The sequence below is a fragment of the Caretta caretta genome, chromosome 13 (genome assembly GCF_965140235.1).
Source record: "Caretta caretta isolate rCarCar2 chromosome 13, rCarCar1.hap1, whole genome shotgun sequence".
Taxonomy (NCBI): Eukaryota; Metazoa; Chordata; order Testudines; family Cheloniidae; genus Caretta; species Caretta caretta.
This window is the reverse complement of record NC_134218.1, coordinates 2,744,416-2,763,220: the sequence shown is the minus strand read 5'-3', so window position 1 is coordinate 2,763,220 and position 18,805 is coordinate 2,744,416. Positions and strand designations below refer to the sequence as shown.

The window sequence follows — 18,805 nt, the reverse complement described above, 5'->3', positions numbered from 1 at the left end:
ACAAAAGGAACAAGATTGGGAAATCTGGGGGGGGGGGGGGGGGAGCCAAAAGCACCACCACTAACCCTATCAAAGCTCCAGTCTGGTGTCTGGTTCAAAGCCCCTGTAATGGACCTGCATCCCGCATCTTTTCTACAGCTGGCAGCGTAGAAGAACCTACAGAAACAGCCCAGACCTTCTCTTTGGGCATCATGGGCATGTGTACCGCCTCCCTGCACCAACGGCTGTGTCACATAGTTCGGCCAGCTTGCAACAAACAATACAAACCAGCCAGAATCACAATCAGGGATACCAGGACAGAGCAAAGCTGCTTCTCTGTCTGGCAAACAAACAAACAAAAACGGCTAATAGCCATCTTAAGAGCAGGAGCCAGTGGGTGTGTCAGACACAGAGGAATCCTGCCCTCATGCAATCTGCTGAACAAATATTTGTTTCAAACAATGAATTTGTGCTCAGACAAAAAGGAAGCACACTGTGATACTCAGTCCGGGTGGGGGAGGGGTACTGCATTCCCAACAAGCAGAGACCAGTGACTTTCCATCAGCGATTTAATCTAAATCTCCCAGGGAGTTCATTTACAAAGTCAGATTGCATTATCGCCTAGGTCTCCAGGATACAACCAGATCGTCACCAGCAGCAACAGCCACAGAGACTGGGAAACCTCCATTTGATCACCCAATTCCAGGACTAATCTCTGTTTTTAAAAGCCAAAGCTGGAGAGGAGAGGGATGAAACCTAGCATTTAGCTGCTGCTAGGGTGATCTACAAGGCTAGAGAGCTAATGGGCCAGGGACAGCCTGCTGAGGTGGTCAGTGAGAATCCTGGTTATTAACATGAAACAAAATTCAGTCTGTTTGGGTAGCCACAGCCCAGGCAGTGCCCCAGGACAACTGCATTCCAAGCATTCCTGGGCGCAACATCCTCCCTTCTGCCTCCACTCTTTTACTTTATCCTGGATCCAATGCTGGGCTTCCCTGAGCTCCAAGAGGCAGATCGAATTCACCTGTGCCAGGAGCAGGTGCAGAGCAAGGCCAGGCTGAAAGAACCTTGTCTCCATACTCCCCAGCACCTCCTCAAGTCTCCTCTAGATTTCAGGGTGGGCTACTGGTTGTGGGTTTGGGGCTATGAAGGTGAACACAATTTTCAAAACCACAGCTCATCAATGGGCAAGGGAAACAATACTCCACTGCCAGTAGCTGAAGAAGTGATTTTTTACCCACAAAAGCTTCTGCCCAAATAAATCTGTTAGTCTTTAAGGTGCCACTGGATTCCTCGTTGTTTTCGTAGTTGGAACTGTCCTCCCTGTCCAGCCAGTACTAGTACAGAGAGCCACCAGAATGCAGGAGTTAAAACAAGTCATAAACTAGAGCATCAGGCCACATATCTCCCATTGGCAAAATCCCCTGGACACACCAAGTTCCACAGTGCAAGCCATCTGGTGATGAGCAGAATAGACTGAGAGCTTCAGTTGGAAACACCTACTCATGTTAACACAAATCCATTAAAAGGGTACGCAAGTTTGGTGCTCAGGAGAGCAGGGGGGAAACAACCATGATTGGAGCCAGGTATACAGCAGTAGGAGTTTTGGCTGGCTCTCTTTACGCAGTGCTAGCCATGTACCTCAATTCTCGGACTACATGGAGGACAGATACCCAGGGAAAGAAGGCCTACTTTATTTGTGAGCAAATCAGAAGGTGAATTCTTGTCTCCAGAGGTGGAGGGCTAGCATATAATCCATCTCACTAGGCTGGAAAGCCCACCCCCAGCATTTTAGGATCATTGCATTAACAAAGGTGGAAGGAAGGTTCAGTCCTGAGCTGGGTTCCCAACCACTGTCGGACATGCTAAGGAACAAGGGGTTCCATCTCAAAAGCCAGCCTGGATTATGGGGCTGCCAAAAGAGTTTCTCCAACATCCAAGGAGGCCGAGAAGAAAGAGTGATTCAGACAGGCCTGGTTGGTGGGCATGGTATCAATTCTTTTTGCTCTGCCACAATGGAGTGACCCCTTGTGGCAAACCGCTAAGAATGTGCAGGGAAAGGCCCATTCCAGTTGCATTTGTTTCACTATGGACATCTATGACAATTACTAGCATGCACAAGGTGTTCAGCCAGTTACATTTTAATCAGACTTGCACTATAGCTGCCAATAAGGTCGGATGAGTGGGGAGCGCGCTCCCCTTGGAAGTGAGACATGTTCTTACCCAACCGCCATTCTCTTGGATCCAGGGATCTAGGTGGTCAGTCAGGTAAGTGGTCATCCATGAGACGATGCGTCCAACCAACACCTGCATCTCCTTGTCAACGCTCTCCACACACAGGGCTCCTCCAAAGGAGAAAAAAGCCACAATGCGCCCCCAGTTCACTCCGTCCCGGAAGAGTTCATTCACCACCTGCTCAAAGCTCTGGTATGCCGTGCCAGGGGTGATGTGGAGCTGGGAAGTGAGGTCACTGAAGGCCCTCCGATACCTCAATTCAAACTCATCTCCTGCCTCTCTCAGCGCCTGCCTCACTCCAGTTGCTGGAACCCTTTCGTGGGCTTCAAGGCTGTTACTGTGCCCGACAGCCCCATTCACTATGTGGCTGGCACCCGGATGCCAGGATGGACTCCCATTAGGGACGCTTGCCATCTCAGCCTCTTCTGCAGACTCAGTCCTGATCTCATCCTCCCCCTCAAACCGACTCCAGCTGTATCCCCTCTGCGATAGCTTGTAGGAGAGAAAGTCAATCACTAATTCTCTGTTCGTGTTCGACATTTTCACATTAGGGGGATTCTCATGGAGTCCATGGTCCAGAACACAAGCTGACCAATGTGCTTACCAGGTCCAGACTCTGCTCTCCTCTGGAGTCAAGGTAAACATCTGAACCCTGAGCAGACAATCTTCAGAGGGAAAAGAGAGGCAAATAAACTGTTAATACAACATTATACTCACATTTGGGGCATTAACATCCGTAGCTTCTTCCTAAATTGAGACCCTCAAGTGTTTTTGCAGTTATACATTAGGCAGAACCTCAGAAAACTGTTGGAAAACCATCAATTTCTATAAGAATTAGGCTGAAAACCCTTGGACTTGCTTCTAAAACAGCCACAAGTCACATGCACATGAAATGCAATCAGTTCAGCCACCTCTACATGAGCCAAGGAAAGCCTGAAAGCTCTTTTGTCATGTAGCTGTGCAGAAGGTTGAGGGGTTTCTACACCTCTGCATAAGGTCAACAAGGGCTCAGTGCCCAGCCAGCCACTGCCGATTAGTCTCAATCTAAGCCTCAGAAGAAAAAGCAGCTCTTGCTGAAGTGATCATGCAACACTGCAGGCTCGACATTTGAAAGCAAAGAAAAAGGCTTTGGAGCCCCAAGAGCTCACCCTCTGCCTGTTCCTCCATTACCTTGATTGAGTGGTGCATGCAGCTCTGCTCTGCTGCAGGAACGCAAAGAACCCTCCCTCCCTCACGCCCCCTTCCTCCCCGCCTCCCAGAGAAGATCAAAGCTCTCCCTGATTTTTTTTTTAAAGGGACCGGTACTACTGGGTGAGGTCCCTTGAAATATTTGCTTCTGCACTAAAAGAACAATGCAGCCCTCTCTCACTCCTGTCAAGTAACATTTTCCAACAATTAGACAGGCTCAGTCTAGAACAATAGCAGCTGCCAGCCTGCACAGGGACTTGTTTAAAGCTTTACAGCATCATTTTCCTTTTTCCATTCCAGGGAGGATTAGCCCTGGGTTGAGTTTCACCAGCTTCCAGGTGTATTGAAGGCGCACAGTTCCTCTTTGCTGGATTTGAGTGCCACTACAACCTTGGGGAAATCCTATAACAGACCCCTTATGTGTTTTACTGGGATCCCAGTTATAGGGTCACACCCTCAACCCTACTTTGTTAGAAAAAGTTAGGAGAGGAAGTCACATAATAGTTTCAGAGTGCCCATGAAAAGCAAGTAAAGGCTAGAAGCACATTAAATCTATGCTGTATTACTTCTGAGGTAGTTAATCATTGCAGAGGGAGGTTTCCATGGAAAAGGAATGCACACAATCACATATACAAGTGAGAGAGACTTGGCACCCTTGAATTTTGAGGGAAACCCTGAAATATTACCAGAGAACACGAGAGTAATAGAAGGACAAAAATAACCCTACAGAGACATTCTTTTTCAATGTTTTACCATCACAAATACACAGTCACTATGTATAGGGGAAAGGGGGTCAGGGTTTTCTGTTATTCTAAATATTCAGCGCTTTCTGTAACCAATTGTATTAAGAAATCTTATTGTTTCACAGAGAAATCACCAGGTAGTCCAGTCACTGAATGAAGTTACTTTCATCTCAATACTCTTTATTAAAAGCATTTTATTCAGTTCTATGATTTTACTAGGAGCAGCTTCTCCTTGTCTCATTTCTACCCTGCCCTAGGTCCTACAAGGGGAAGCAGCATAGAGTGGCCTCACCTAAACCTCTCCTTTACACAAGGATCTGTAACAATAGACAAGATACATAGGCTCCCCATCAGAATACGGGTTGGAGAGAGAACATACATGCATGTTTCTACTCACCCTCTAGAGTAGCTGCTGGGAGAAAGCTCTGGCCTGGGAAATCTCAGTTCACTGCCCCTGTCGGACCAGCTGTAGAGGAGAAAGACAGCCACTGACTCAGCAGCAGTAGGCAGCTCCCTGACCCTCCCACAAGATGCATTGAGCTGCCCTGCTCCCCATCCCTCATGTCCCTCCCCCACTAGTCTTCTAACCCTTCCCTTGCCCCACCCCCTTTCCAGCCCCCAGATCTTTGGAACTCTATACATAGCAAGAGTCCCCTCCTGCTGCTGCCCTCTCTCTCAGGCATTTGTAGTAAGCCCCTCAACACAGCATCTAGGTGCCAAATATACTTTGCTCAAAAAGAAAAGGAGTACTTGTGGCACCTTAGAGACTAATACATTTATTTGTTAGTCTCTAAGGTGCCACAAGTACTCCTTTTCTTTTTGCAGATACAGACTAACATGGCTGCTACTCTGATACTTTGCTCAGACACCTTACATAGAGGTCCTAGGTTTTTATTGTTGTTTTGTTTTAAATTCATTCTCCTGCTTTCATCAGCACTGGAAGCTCTTAAAATCATCCTCTGAAAGCAAACAGGCTTGGGCTAGTTCTTATATCCTCTGCTGAGGAACTCCAGCTGTTGAGATGGCTTTGCTCTTGCAAGTTTCATCTGGACTCTGTCAGCCAGAGCATTCCCTTGGCTTGGAGCACCATTTGTTTCACAGGGTCACAGATGTCAAGGTGATCTCAAAGATAATCAAAATCTAGTCTGTAGTGTTCCTTTAAAGAAAAGATTGCTATTCACCTGTCTGAATTATTAGTTGGGTTCAAAAAATAATTTAGATAAATTCCTGGAGGATAAGTCCACCAATGGCTATTAACCAAGGTGGTCAGGGTATCACAAAACCTCTGACTGCTAGAAGTTGGGACTGGATGACAGAAAATGGACTGCTTGTTAATTGCCCTGCTCTGTTAATTTCTTCTGAAGAATCTGGCAGTGGCCATTGTGAGAAGACAGGCTATTGGGCTAGAACTATTGGTCTTGTCCACAATGGTTGTTCTTATATTCTAGAATGAACTGGGAGCCCCTGGTCTCTTTTAAGTCCCCAGGTGGTGAGCTCTTAGGGGTTTCTTTCTTTAAACAAAGTCTGCTACATGCTGCACAATTTAGAATTTCTATGTATTCTTCATTTTCAGACCCGGGTGGAGTTACAGTAGTTAACTGAGAAGCTAGGAGAGAGTTGATTACAGTGATTAAGTACTCATCCAAAAGAAACAGCTGCAATCTCCTGGCAAGGTGGTCTTTCTTGCCAGTGTTGCAATCTGTATACCTAGGAGAACCCAAGAGTTCATACTTCTTTGTTGTTTGGAGGGATACACGCCATCAGCAGAGGGTGCAGAATTAGAACACACGGCATTTCATAAACTTTTCAATGGGTCCCACATATATGTTGAAAAGGAGAGTGAGCATGATTAATTGCTGCAGGATCTGTTGAGATTAATGACACTCACTCAGTACTATATCACCAACTCCTGATAGGTCTTGCATGTGAATCAGCAACATTTTTGGTCTTAGCCTTTGTTACTTTTTGGAGGCGGGAGGGAGGCTAAAGTTCCAGCACCCTTCATTGTGAAGAAAACCCTACAGATGTAACTCACTGATGCTGAGAGCTGGAAGTTTGTCCTAGTGATCATAACTTATTCATCGTCTCCTACAAGCATCCATGGCTGACTGTTGGGACCCCGGCAAACCACTCTTGGGGGGATCCTCTTTTTTCATGGCTGTGGGAGAGGTACCAATTAGTTGCTGCTGCTGGCTCTATGCTACCAGAAACTCCCTCTTAGCTGGTTGCCCACAGAGGAATTGGCTTCTTTGCTGAGCAGCCAGTGTGATTTCTGAGCCACGAGTAGCAGGATGGTCTAAGCACAGGACTCCTGCCTTCCATACACCTAATCTCTTGGCTTTGGCAAAGTCACGGAAGAGTTCTGCCTTCCAGTTCCCTTGTCCCCGAGCGATGGGGGGAAAGGACACACACATGCAGAGGCTTAGGGGATGAATGAGGGACTATCTGGAACCCAGGACCTGAGACCCGCCCTAGCCCAAGGCCCTGCAGGGGAGAGCCCCCAGCACTGGGAGGGGAACAAACAGCAAGAAAAAAAAAAAGACACACTGTGGAGATGGAGACAGGGAGCCCCCCACTTCCTTTCCTTTCCCTTTCCCTTCCCCTCCCCCACCTCTGCCCCCCATGGCCCCGCCCCTGGGCTCAGGGGCGGGGCCAACAGGCATCCCCCACCATTGGCAGCACCCAGCTGTCACTCACGCCTCGCCTGCCCCCCTCCGCTCTCACCTCGGAGGCCGGCGAAGAGCCCTGCCCCCTGCTCCCCGCCCCCCGGCGGAGGAAGACGCCGGGGCAGAGATCGCTGGGAGCCCGCGGGGCCGGAGCCGCTTCAGCGGCCTCCTGCCTTGCCCTGCCCCTCCCCCAACGGCCACCTTGGCTGGGCAGGGCAGGGTGGGGCGGAGAGGGGAGTGCGCATGCACGAAAGGGTCTCACGCTGGGGGCGGGGACTTCCGGCCAGGCCTGGGCGTTAATACCCATGCGCGAGATGTGTTGCGCTGAGCGTGCGGCTGCGCACGCAGGAACTGGTGAGCACGCGCAACCCAGCGGGCGGCTGTGACGGAGCGCAGGCTCGGGCGACCCCGCGTGGCCGCCCTGGGGAAGTGGCGCTTTAAAGGGACGGCGTCGCGCGGCCCGCTCCGTGCCATGAGCGCCCCGTGAGGTCACTATGCGGCTGGCAGGCTGGGCCACGCCCAGCTGGAGCGGCTGGGCCCTGTGGGCTTGGGTGTCCTGCGTGGGCCAGCCCCGCCTGCAGCCTGCGGGGCCTCCACCCCAGCGGGAAAGCCCCGGGCTGCCTCAGTCACCTCTGCAGGGCCACCAGGCAGCAAGTGCGAAACATCAGGAGGGGGGTGGGGTGTAGTAGACTCCTATTTTGGACAAAGCCCCAACTAAGGGGACCGTCCCTATAAAATCAGCAGAGCTGGTCACCCCACATGTAAGGTTTGTCCCAGCTCTTTCCCTCCCCAGGCAGAAAGAAGTGGGGGTGCAGTGCAGCCTTTCCATAGACTCACTAGGGGAGGCCCAGAAGGGACCTCATTAGGTCATCTAGTCCCAGCTCCTGGGCTCACAGCAGGACTGAGACCATCCGATGAAGTGAGCTGTAGCTCACGAAAGCTTATGCTCAAATAAATGGGTTGGTCTCTAAGGTGCCACAAGTCCTCCTGTTCTTTTTGCGAATACAGACTAACACGGCTGTTACTCTGAAACCATCCCTAAGGTGTCTAACCTGTTCTTAAAAACCTGCACTGCTGGAGATTTTACAACCTCCCTGTAGGCAATCTGTCCTAATGTCCAACCTAAACCACCCTTGCTGCAATTTAAGACCATTGCCTCTTATCTCAGAGGTTAAGGAGAACAATTTTTCACTCTCTTCCTTGTCACAACTTTTTACGTACTCGAAAACTGATGTCCCCCTCTGTCTTCTTTTCTTCAGACTAAACAAACCCAGTGTTTTCAATCTTTCCTCATAGGTCATGTTTTCTAGGCCTTTAATCATTTATTCTAGTCTCCTCTGGACTTTCTCCAATTTGTCTACATCTTTCCTGAAATGTGGTACCCAAAACTCAACATGATACTCCAGCTGAGGCCTTATCAGCATGGAATAGAGTAGAAGAATTATATCTCAGGTCTTGCTGGGGTTTTTTAATTGTGTACATGCTACTCTGCATCTGTTAGTTCAGGCAGGTCAAAGTGTGCATGGTGTAATCCAGTGATGACTGTGTGTTTCAAGTTCCCCTCTGTGCCTGTCTACAGCGGATATGAGTTGTTACAGTCCCCAGCTGCAGTAGCTCAAGTTGTAACAGCTGATCTTTTCAGCTCTGGAGATCTCCAGTTTAATCCTCAGTGTATTGGCCAAGAGGGGGGCTGGCACCCTGGGTTCACAGGTACTGGAACTAGGGTGCTGCCACACTCCCTGGTTTCAAGTTTGTTTCCATCATATACAGGGCTTACAGTTTGATCAATGGCTGTCAGCACTCCCACTATACAAATTGTTCCAGCACCCCTGCTTGGAGTTTGCTGCAAAAGATGGGAAGGTTTGCAGTAGTCCTTATTCCTGGGTGAGTTCCTTACATATGTTCATATTGGCCCCTGTAATGGTAGGCAGTCACCCGAGGAGTGTCCCATGCCCGTCCTGTGCAGAACTGCAGTTGCATCTCAGCCTTACTGTCCCATAGTGTACTTTCACTAAAGTCCCAAGAGGCTTATATATATTGCCCTGTACCCCTTCAGGTGTGTAGTTTATTTAATCCAATGGCAGAATGTGTTACACATGTAAACCTTCGCCCAAAGGGGACTGAGTTAGTTTTAGTCCATCCACCTCCTCCATACAGGCTCCTTACCACTGAGGCCTCTTGACCCAGGACCCTCTACTGGAGTCAGTGCCTCTTGTCATCAAGTACGAAAGCATTTCTCATCTGGGTTCAAGGTTCCTGCAGAGTTCAAGCCAAGGGAACCCTTCTCCAGAACAGCATATAATTCCTTTGCGAGCTGGAGTTCCCACTACTACCTGGTGAAATCCTCTTGCTGGCACTAGGTTTTGTTAGGGCTTGGTATTTACAGGTCTTTCCTTCCAGATCCTCTTCTTGCTAGGAGTACTCTTCCCCCGTTTATTTGAGCATGCTCGGGGGTCACATAACTAATTCCGATAACGAAGGAGACTCTGGCATGCTAACTAGTTATGCAACCCCCGAGCATGCGCAGATAAATTGGTTGGTCTCTAAGGTGCCACAGGTCCTCCTTTTCTTTTTGCGAATACAGACTAACACGGCTGCTCCTCTGAAACCTTCCCCCGTTTTCTTTCCTAGTGAATTCTCCCACCTGCTCCCCTAGGAAGCCCTTTTCTTAGGAACTTCTTCTCTGTTCCCTGTCTGAGCCTTCATAAGGCCCTAGGCTGGGGGAGACCAATGGGGGCTGGAGGGGAAGGGAGACATGGCACCCCACTGAGTTGGGGGAAGGGTTGGTTATAGGGATAGCCCATGTACCAGTGTCAGCTGCCCTACCTCCATAAAAAGAAAAGGAGTATTTGTGGCACCTTAGAGACTAACCAATTTATTTGAGCATGAGCTTTCGTGAGCTACAGCTCACTTCATCAGATGTATACCGTGGAAACTGCAGCAGACTTTATATACACACAGAGAATATGAAACAATACCTCCTCCCACCCCACTGTCCTGCTGGTAATAGCTTATCTAAAGTGATCAACAGGTGGGCCATAACTACCTCCATAGTTACCTCTCGGATTCACAATGGAATAATCCAGCCACCAATTGCCCCTCCCCCTGGAACGTAGTCAAACAGCGCCTTACTTACTAAAAGCTGATTGGCCACTTCAACCTCAACGTTGAAAGTTCCTTCTCGGATTGGCCACGCACTCTGGCTCCTGATGCCTTCTGGGAGGTGTGGTTTCCCCGCTCGGCTGCCGTGCAAACCTCCCTCAGTCTAGAGACTACATGTTCCACAAGTCTCCGTAATGGCAGTTGGTGTCATGGGAGAGCAGGGCGGGCTTGTTTTCATCCGGGTACTCGGCTTCTTCCCGCCCCTTCCCGCGACTTGTCCAATCTGCACGGTCGATGGGGACGACAGCCCGCGGTGATTGGTGAGTTTGGACTAGGGACCGTTGTTCAAACTCGTTAACGGCGGAGCTAAGCGGTGTGGTGGAGACTGTCGAGCAGAACGAGGCTGGGGTTGGCGGTAGCGGTGGTAGGTGGGTTTCGGCCCGGTTGGCTCCTGAGCAACGGGGCCCCTTCGCCCCTCGAGAGCTCAGATTTTTCCCGCCGTCCCAAGCTGCAGGGGGGATGAGGCCCTAGGCCGCCTCCGCCCGGCGGGCTCCTTCCCCGGCGGGGGTCTCCGCCTGTGGGGCGGGGCGGCATTAGTGGGTCCCTGGGGGTGTCTGTCTTGGGGGCCCCGCGCCTTGGGGGTGCAGGGGCGAGCAGCTGGGGGAAGCTCAGCTCCTCGGGCTTCGTGCCTGGCTCTGAGCTCGGTGCCTGCCGCTAGGAGCGGCGGGCGGGGGGTCCAGGCCCGTCTCTCAGCCCTGACTCAGCTGGCACGTTTGCTGAAGTTTTGACCAAATCAAAATGGGGGCCGTGTGTTGGGGGGTTGGGGGTTAATAGTCAGAGGAGTGGAGATGTGGCTGCAGGTTTTGCATCCGGTCTGGGGTGGCCTGGTCCGTGGGGCGCTGGTTTCTGGTGAGGTTTGGGGGTGGGGTTCTTTGAAGGCCAGAACAAGGGTTTTGGGAAAGATGTCTGTCTTGATGGGGAGCACTTCCTGAATGTCCTGTCATTATTTGATATGCTGTATGGGTTTTAGTGTGGGGTGGTAGCTGACAAGCAGGGGTTTTGTGATCAGTGGGTTTTTGCTGTATTGGAGCGGGTTCTTTCAGGGACTCATGGTAACCTGTCTTATGATGCCATCTACTTCTTTGGTGGAATATCCTTGTTTGGTGAAGGCAGTTTTAAGAGTATTAAGGTGTATATCCCAGACTTTCTTCTTGGAGCATATTCTGTGGCACTCGGGTGCCATTGCAAGCAAAACATATACAGACAAACACTTATTTGGCATCAGACAGGTAGATTCCTTTAGCTATTAAGGACAAACGCTTTCTGTTTTTGTTGTGCTATTGTGTAATTTTTGTTGTTACAACATAGGCACATTTAAAAAGAGAATTTCAAAAGTCATTTTAGAAACAATTTTGTCAAAATCAACACATTCCTGTAGAATGGAATATTTCTATATCAACAAATTGACATTTTTCCAATGAAAAAATATTTTCTTGGAAAACTTTCAACCAGCTCTACTCATGAGTTAGATTATCGTATTCTTAAACCCCTTAGAAGGGTAACTTAAACCAAAGATTTTAGTCAGAAATGTGGTTTACAAGCAAAACCTAAGACTACAGGAATATTTCTTATTTTTCAGTCTTACTTTGCAGAATGCTGTCATGCACATGTATTATGGCTTTCACACACGAGAGGAAAAAATTTTGAAAATAGGAATGTGTATTTTGGGTGGGGGGGAATGGCATGGGGACCCAGGGGCTTGTGTGGTATCAGAAGCTATTTATAACTCACTAATAGAAATCTTCTAGGTGTAGTGTTTGGTGTTTTCTAGCTAGTCTTGATGGCTAGACTTGTCTCTTCTGAACATCAATGCTGATGTCAACACAGTATTGTTCTTGGGATACCACAGGACTCTAAAATAGTGTTTAATTGGTGGTTATAGAGCACTTGCCATTGTCTTTTGGCTAGAACTCATAAAGAAAGGTCTAGTGCAGAGGTTCTCAAACTGTGGTCTGCGGACCACTCTCCATTCGGGTGGTCCACGGATAGTCCCTCTAAGATGCGCTTGCCTGGGCGGCCACACAAGAAAATAAGGGGCCACCCACCTAATTAGTGGAGCCACGCAGGTGTGGTTCCATTCATTAGGTGCCTGGACCCTGGAGAAGATGCACATGTCATGTGAGGAGGTGGCCTTGTGGGAATGGTGGGAGAATAGGGGGTAGGTGGGAGGGGGTAGTGGGGTGAGAAGAGGGGGTTGGGAGAACTTAGGACGTGCAGGGCTGCGGCGGCCAGAGGAAGAGGCGACTTTCCCCAGCTCCAGGGCTGCGGCTGCTGGGGAAAGATGGCCCTCTTTCCCAGCCTCTGCTCTGTGGCTGCTGCAGTGAGGGAGACAGGGAGAGACAACCTCTTATTCCCAGTCCCAGCTCAGGGGCTGCTGCCACGGGGGAAGAGGGCACATCCATTGAATTAGAGAGGTAAGACTACTGATATTAAAATGAGTTATGTGATTTTACTTGTAGAACAAAAAAAAATGTATTAAGTTTTTTCTATATAGCACTTTTATCCAAAGCGCTTTACACTGGTACAAACATTTGGAAAGATCATTAAGAGGTCCCCCAAGACCCTCAGCAATTTTTAACTGGTCTGTGGAAAAAAAAAGTTTGAGAACCACTGGTCGAGTGGAACTGCAGTAGCAGCTCTGCCATAGAATTCCTGGATGGCATTGAACTCCTCAGTGCCACTTGGCAAAGGGTTCACTGTAGTGTCAGCAACTTCTATGGTGCCTGCCAAACTCACTATACCTAACACATTGCTGTCCTATTATTTATATGTAAAGAATGTTGTGACTTATCAGTAAAAACTAGTAATGCACTGATCATTAGTATCATTGTTATGTGTATGTATTAACACTATGAGGAATGATGTATACCTACTATATTATGCTTTAAAGTCTGTAACCAGTCAAAGGGAGAAACCAGTTTCTTCCAGACCAGAGGGAAGGGTAGTTATCTCTCTGTCATACATAGGGCCCTACAAAATTCATGACTATGAAAAACATGTCTCAGACCATGAAATCTGGACTTTTGTGTACTTTTACCCTACACTGTACAGATTTTACAGGGGAGGCCAGCGTTTCTCAAACTGGGAGTCCTGACCCAAAAGGAGGCTGGGTGGGGGTTTCAAGGTTATTGTAGGGGGTTGTGGTCTTGCCACCCTTACTTCTGCGCTGTCTTCAGAGCTGGGTGGCCAAAAAGCAGCAGCTGCTGCCAGGCACCCAGCTCTGAAGGTAGCACTGCCAGCAGCAGCGCAGAAGTATGGGTGGCCGGAGAGTGGCGGCTGCTGGCCAAGGGCCCAGCTCTGAAGGCAGAAACACTAAAGTAGAGGCAGCAATAAAATACCAGGCCACCCTTACGTCTGGACTGCTGCTGGCGGTGGTGTTGCCTTCAGAGCTGGGCTCTTGGTCAGCAGCTGCTGCTCTCTGGCCACCCAGCTCTTAAGGTGGTGCCGCCACCGCCAGCAGCAACACAAAAGTAAGGCTGGCAATAGCACGACCCCCCCACCCCCAAAATAACCTTGCAACCCCCTCCATTACCCCTTTTTGGGGTCAGGAACACTACAGTTACAACACCATGAAAATTCAGATTTAAATATCAAATAATGAAATTTAGGATTTTTTAAATCCTATGACTGTGAAATTGACCAAAATGGACTGTGAATTTGGTAGAGCCCTAGTCATACATAAATTAAGCATTCTGAGCCAAATATAATGGGAGCTACATTTGCAGGTAAAGTAAACAGGAAAAACAAATTAACATGGGGATGAGAAAGCAACATGGTGTCAACATACTAGAGAACAAGCAGTGGGAATGCCTTTAAGAGGCTTACTGTACTGTAATGGGGTGCAAAGACAACACCCCGTGATCTGATTCACTGAGGAACACTGGCCATTTCCCTGGCAGAGAGGGGTGATGACGGAGAGAAACTGCTTTAGGCAAGGATGGTAGCCTAAGTTACTTTTTAGTCTCTAGAAACAATGTTATACTTCTGTTTTGTTTGTATCCAGTTCAGTTTCCGTTATCCTTGCTCTGTATCACTTAAACTTATTCTTGTCTTATGTTAAATACACCTCAGTGCTGTGGTACTAAGCAAAGTGTGAAATTCAAGGTGTAAGCGTCTAGCTCTGTATATTACTCCTGAAGGAATTCTGTGTGTGCCCCCCTCCTCCCCCCCAAAAAAATGTGTACAGTATTTTAAAATTGTCAATAAATAAATGTGGCTTCAGCATGGCATTGGGGAGCACAGGTCACTGGCCGCACTGAGATAGGAGATCACCCTGAAGCCCCTACCTCCGCTGGTACAGGAACTGGGCAGTGAGGCTGCACCCGACCCTGACACAGTGCAAGGGCCGGGTCTGTCCCATAAACACCCTGGGGCCCTGCCCCTCTGTGCCAGGCACACAGGTGCTGGAACTTGGGATGTGGTGGGTGCTGCAGCACTCCTGGCTTGAAGGGGTTTCCATTATATACAGGGTTTACAGTTTGGTTCAATGACTCTCAGCACCCCCACTATAAAAATTGTTCCAGCACCACTGGCTAGGTACACCAGGTGTGAGTGGGTAGGCTCAGCCCAGCAGGATCCAAGTCTGGAGGGGCTTAGCATGGGGGGGGATCCAGATGTGGGGTGAGAGGTTTCTGCATGGGGCAGTCTGTGTGCAGGCAGCTCAGTGGGATATCTGGATGCACATGGGGCTCATTTGGGGGGTGTTTCTGGGTGCAGGAGCAGTGGGACTGGGCAGGTGAACCAGGTGAAGGTGGTTGGGGCTCAGTGGTGGGGTCTGGGTGTGGGGAAATGGGGCTCGGGGGGGTGTATGGAGGTGGGGATTGGCGGGGAGGGTCTGGGGGGGGTCCAGGTGCAGCTGGTTGGGGCTCAGTAGAGTTTGGGTCCAGGTGTGTGTGTATGCAGGGGAGGGATTGTCAGGGTGAGGGTTCGATTGACCTGGTTCACAGGGAAGCCCCAGCTGCTGCTGCTGAGGGGATGCCACATGCCGGGCTCTTGCTCCTGCCACGGGGTCCCCCCCAATTCTCCTATCCCCATTTCATCCCCCTTCCCTCATTTCCCCACACCCCCTTACCCAGCTCCACTGCGAGCACTCACTGTTGCACAGAAAACCTGAAGGTTTCTAGCGTGCAGAAGGGGTGCACGACTGGCACTAGGAGGCAGAGTTCAGCTGCAGAGTCAGGGGAGTCTAGACGCAGCCTCCTTCAGCTGGGCAGTTCTGCGCTTGCAGAAATGGGCAGGGGGCTAGCAGCAAGTAACCCCGTGTGGACCCCCCATGCCTCGCCTCTGTTTGGGGTAGGCAATCCCCCCCAAAAAGGGCATGCATGGTCAAGTCCCGTTTCCCCCCCCCCCCCAACCGCCTTGCGTCTTCCCTTTTCTTTCCTGCCGTTTTCTGCAGGGAAGCACAGGCATTCGGGGTGGGGGGTTCTGCGGGTGTGCAGTCCTGCAGAATTTCCCCAGGGGTAATGTATACTGTCTCTTCGCAAAAGCTTAACTGGTAAGTTTTGAGTGTCCAGTGATGGGGCTGGATGCTATAGGGAGAATGCCCTTCAGGGATAGGGGTATATCTCTTGTTAACCTGCAAAGCAAAATAGGACTGGCAGAGTCCTGAGAAGAGGGTTTGAGTGGTAGAGTAGTGCTGTACAAGAGCTGCCAGAAGATAGACTCCCTCACACTCGAGGCAGGGGGTAACCAGATGACCTATGATACTACGTGCCCTGAGAAAGTGTCTCAGTCGGGCAAGTTACTTACCTTGCCCTGGTCTTCCCATCTGTAAAATTGAATAATAAGATCTTGTAGGGATTTTAAGGCTTATTCCATTATTTATTGAAAGGCACTGTGATGTGACAGCAATGTAACAAGTTACTAACACAAGGTACGTGTCAAGACACAAGTTTTAAAAAAAAATCTGGTCTTCCTTCAGTCACTCTCATTCAAAAGCAGTGTTGGATGCTTTTTGGCCATGTTGCCAGAATGGACAAAAACACCCCATCACACCGCTTTCAAACTGTCCATTGATGCACAAAGAGGTGCATATCCTGACCTTACCTGGGATTGCCCAGGGGCAGCCCCAGAGATTCATGCATTTGCAGGATTGAGCCACAGCTGGGAAATTTACTGCACGATGCCTCCTGCTGTATCATCATTTGTGGTCTCTCTGGTTGGCACAGTCGTCCTCGGTAGACTATGCATGTTTGATGTTGATGAGTCTTGAAATTTAGAAACACTCTGGTTACAAAGTCTGGAACAAAGAACAGTTCTGGCTCTCCATAAGAGAGAGAATCTTGTCTTTACTGACGATCTTAAGTCTATCCAATATTAGACTATTCTAAAATCTGAAGAGTTGTGTACCTGCTTATTATGAAAACTGAGCACAGTGATTCTTTGTTCCTTATGCTCTAATCCAGTGGTTCTCAACCTGTTTACCTTTTGTGGGCTACATCCAATACTACCTGTATGGCCCTGAGAATGTCACATGGGCCACAGCTATGTGCTGACTGGGCCGCAGGTTGAGAACCAAAGCCCAGATCTTGCTTCCCTGGTTAAAGTAGGCAAATATGCTCAAAAATATCTAAGGCCATTGGCCACTGAACTTTGTAAAAATCCATGAGTTTTATTGATTGCTTAATTATTTGTTCCATTATCTTTCCCAGTACAGAAGTTAAGCTGACTGCTTTGTAATTCCCCGGGTTGTCCTTATTTCCTTTTTTATAGATGGGCACTATATTTGCCCTTTTCCAGTCTTCTGGAATGTCTCGCATCTTCCATGACTTTTCAAAGATATTTGCTAATGGCTCAGATATCTCCTCAGTCAGCTCGTTGAGTATTCTAGGATGTGTTTTATCAGGCCCTGGTGACTTGAAGACATCTAACTTGTCTGAGTAACTTTTAACTTGTTCTTTTCCTATTTTAGCCTCTGATCCTACCTCATTTTCACTGGCATTCACTATGTTAGACATCCAATCACCATCAAGCTGCTTGGTGAAAACCAAAACGAAGAAGTCCTCAAGCACCTCTGCCATTTTCTGTTCTCTCCCTTCCCCCTGGCTCATTGAGTAATGGGCCTACCCTGTCCTTGTTCTTCCTCTTGCTTCTAATGTATTTGTAGAATGTTTTCTTGTTCTTGTTTTGTGCCTTGGCCTTTCTAATTTTGTCCCTACATGCTCATGCTATATGTAATTCATTAGTTCTTTGGAAAGTTGGGTACATCTCTGGTTGATTTTAGGGCTCGTCTGCGCTTGAAAACTATTTTGGATTAGGTTTGGTTGTAAATTTTAAAGCGCAAGAGTTACTCTTAAATAATTGTGGCACTCTTATTCCGGAGTAAGAGTGCCTTGTTCCAGTTTAGCTTACTCCAAGGCAACCTTATTCTGGAATAAGAGTGTCAACACATACTTATTCAGGAGTAACTCCATGCATAGAAAAGCCCTTAGTCTGAACAGAAACTGACCACTTAAACTCTTGTCCTTTATGTACTCTATGAAGTGCAGTTCTGTAACTAACCATGTTTGTCCTTCACACATGCAGCATATGTTGGTCAACTAGCTGAGCACAGCCAGAGTGAGAACTTGGCAAAGTAGATGTGCCCCATGCCTGGCACCGTAGAAGAACTGTCCTTTGATGAAAATGGTGTCAGCAGGTCACTTTCCCAGTGCAGATCATATGGGAGAAGAAATTGTCCTATTCTGCTATTTAACAATGTATTACAGGAAAAATTGAGGTGGGATGCCAGCCTTTACTCCTCTGGTCAGATGTTTTGGTTAATCAGTGTACCTGGGATTTCAAAATGCATATCAGCACCTTGCACAGTATACAAGTATATAAGCCACAAACTGACTAAACTCATCTTAGTTATAAATACTAGAATGACCGTTTCTAAGGGGTTGTCAAGTCATCTTAAATTCCATAATCTGCCTAGACTCAAATGCAGAGTCCAGAGCTCAAACTGATGTGCACAACTCTGAGATGCTATTCTAGTAAACTACTATTCTGCTATAAATCTGACTTGGTTGGAGAATGGATGCAGAGTGTGAGGAATGGGAGAAGAGACCTATAAATGTCAATCTGAGCAAACTGTTAGATAAGGAAATGCCGTATCTCCGTCTAATTGCCAGCTCCGTGCTAGCTTTCTAAGAAACGTGTAGTGCTGTGTACAACTGGGGTAACATTCCCACTTTATTAATGCTTGTCTGACCATCCTCAACAACATAAATTTGCAGAACATAAGCGTACTCCGAATTCGGGAACTGCCTCCCCATTATCAGGCAACATTCTCTAGATTTCTCACAGTAAGAACAGAAGTAACTTGTCTTCACAGTGAGCTGTTAACTTTACAGCAGTCTGGCACTGGAATCTTGCAGTGGGTACAAATATTTGTGAAATTTGATGCCTGGTGCTCCAGTATGGCAGATTGGCTTGTTTGGAGAGGGAAGAATGCAGATGACGCACTTGATTTAAAAAAAAAAAAAAAAAAAAAAAAAAAGTTAGTAGTGTTGACAGAAACCCAATCCTGATTAAGAGGGGCAGGAAGGCCTCCGATTCCAGCCATGTCTAGAGCTCAGTTACAGTTGGTTTTGGCCATGGCTTTCTTCTCTGCTTGCCTCTTATCAGTTTTTTAAGCTCTTGCCCTGACATTTCCACAATCATGTAGCTGACTCTTCTCTAATGACAACTTTCTCCCTAGCTACAGCACTTCTATGTTAGGGGGACTGGAGGTTTCTCAAGTATGCAGCAAATTTTGGAAGGGAGGGTCCATGAGTTGTAAATTACAATGGCACCTGCTAATAGTACTCTGATTTATACCCAGACAAACCTTCCTGCTGAAGGGAGCCAACC

At 48.3% G+C, this 18,805-nt stretch overlaps 2 protein-coding genes across 10 annotated transcripts in view; one reads left to right on the top strand and one right to left on the bottom strand.

The window, feature by feature from the left end:
- Positions 1-7,035, bottom strand: part of BCL2L1 (BCL2 like 1) — a 32,058-nt gene extending 25,023 nt beyond the window's left edge. The window contains exons 1-3 of one of the 3 annotated variants that reach the window (XM_048820845.2): positions 6,870-7,035; positions 4,543-4,611; positions 2,203-2,879 (exon numbers count right to left, since the gene is read on the bottom strand). In XM_048820845.2, coding sequence (XP_048676802.1) covers positions 2,203-2,754 — 552 coding nt within the window. In that variant the 5' untranslated portion in view covers positions 2,755-2,879; positions 4,543-4,611; positions 6,870-7,035. Of the gene's footprint in view, positions 1-2,202; positions 2,880-3,362; positions 3,449-4,542; positions 4,612-6,869 lie in introns of those variants that run through there. The other 2 variants (XM_075118649.1, XM_075118648.1) reach the window with 2 other exon arrangements.
- Positions 7,036-7,146: 111 nt separating this feature from the next.
- The window catches only part of TPX2 (TPX2 microtubule nucleation factor), a 37,953-nt gene continuing 26,294 nt past the window's right edge, over positions 7,147-18,805 (top strand). For 4 of the 7 annotated variants that reach the window (XM_048820835.2, XM_048820836.2, XM_048820833.2 and 1 more), the window contains exon 1: positions 10,240-10,341. The gene's annotated coding sequence lies outside the window, so the exon portion shown is untranslated. Of the gene's footprint in view, positions 7,166-10,239; positions 10,342-12,367; positions 12,388-18,805 lie in introns of those variants that run through there. The other 3 variants (XM_048820831.2, XM_048820830.2, XM_075118645.1) reach the window with 3 other exon arrangements.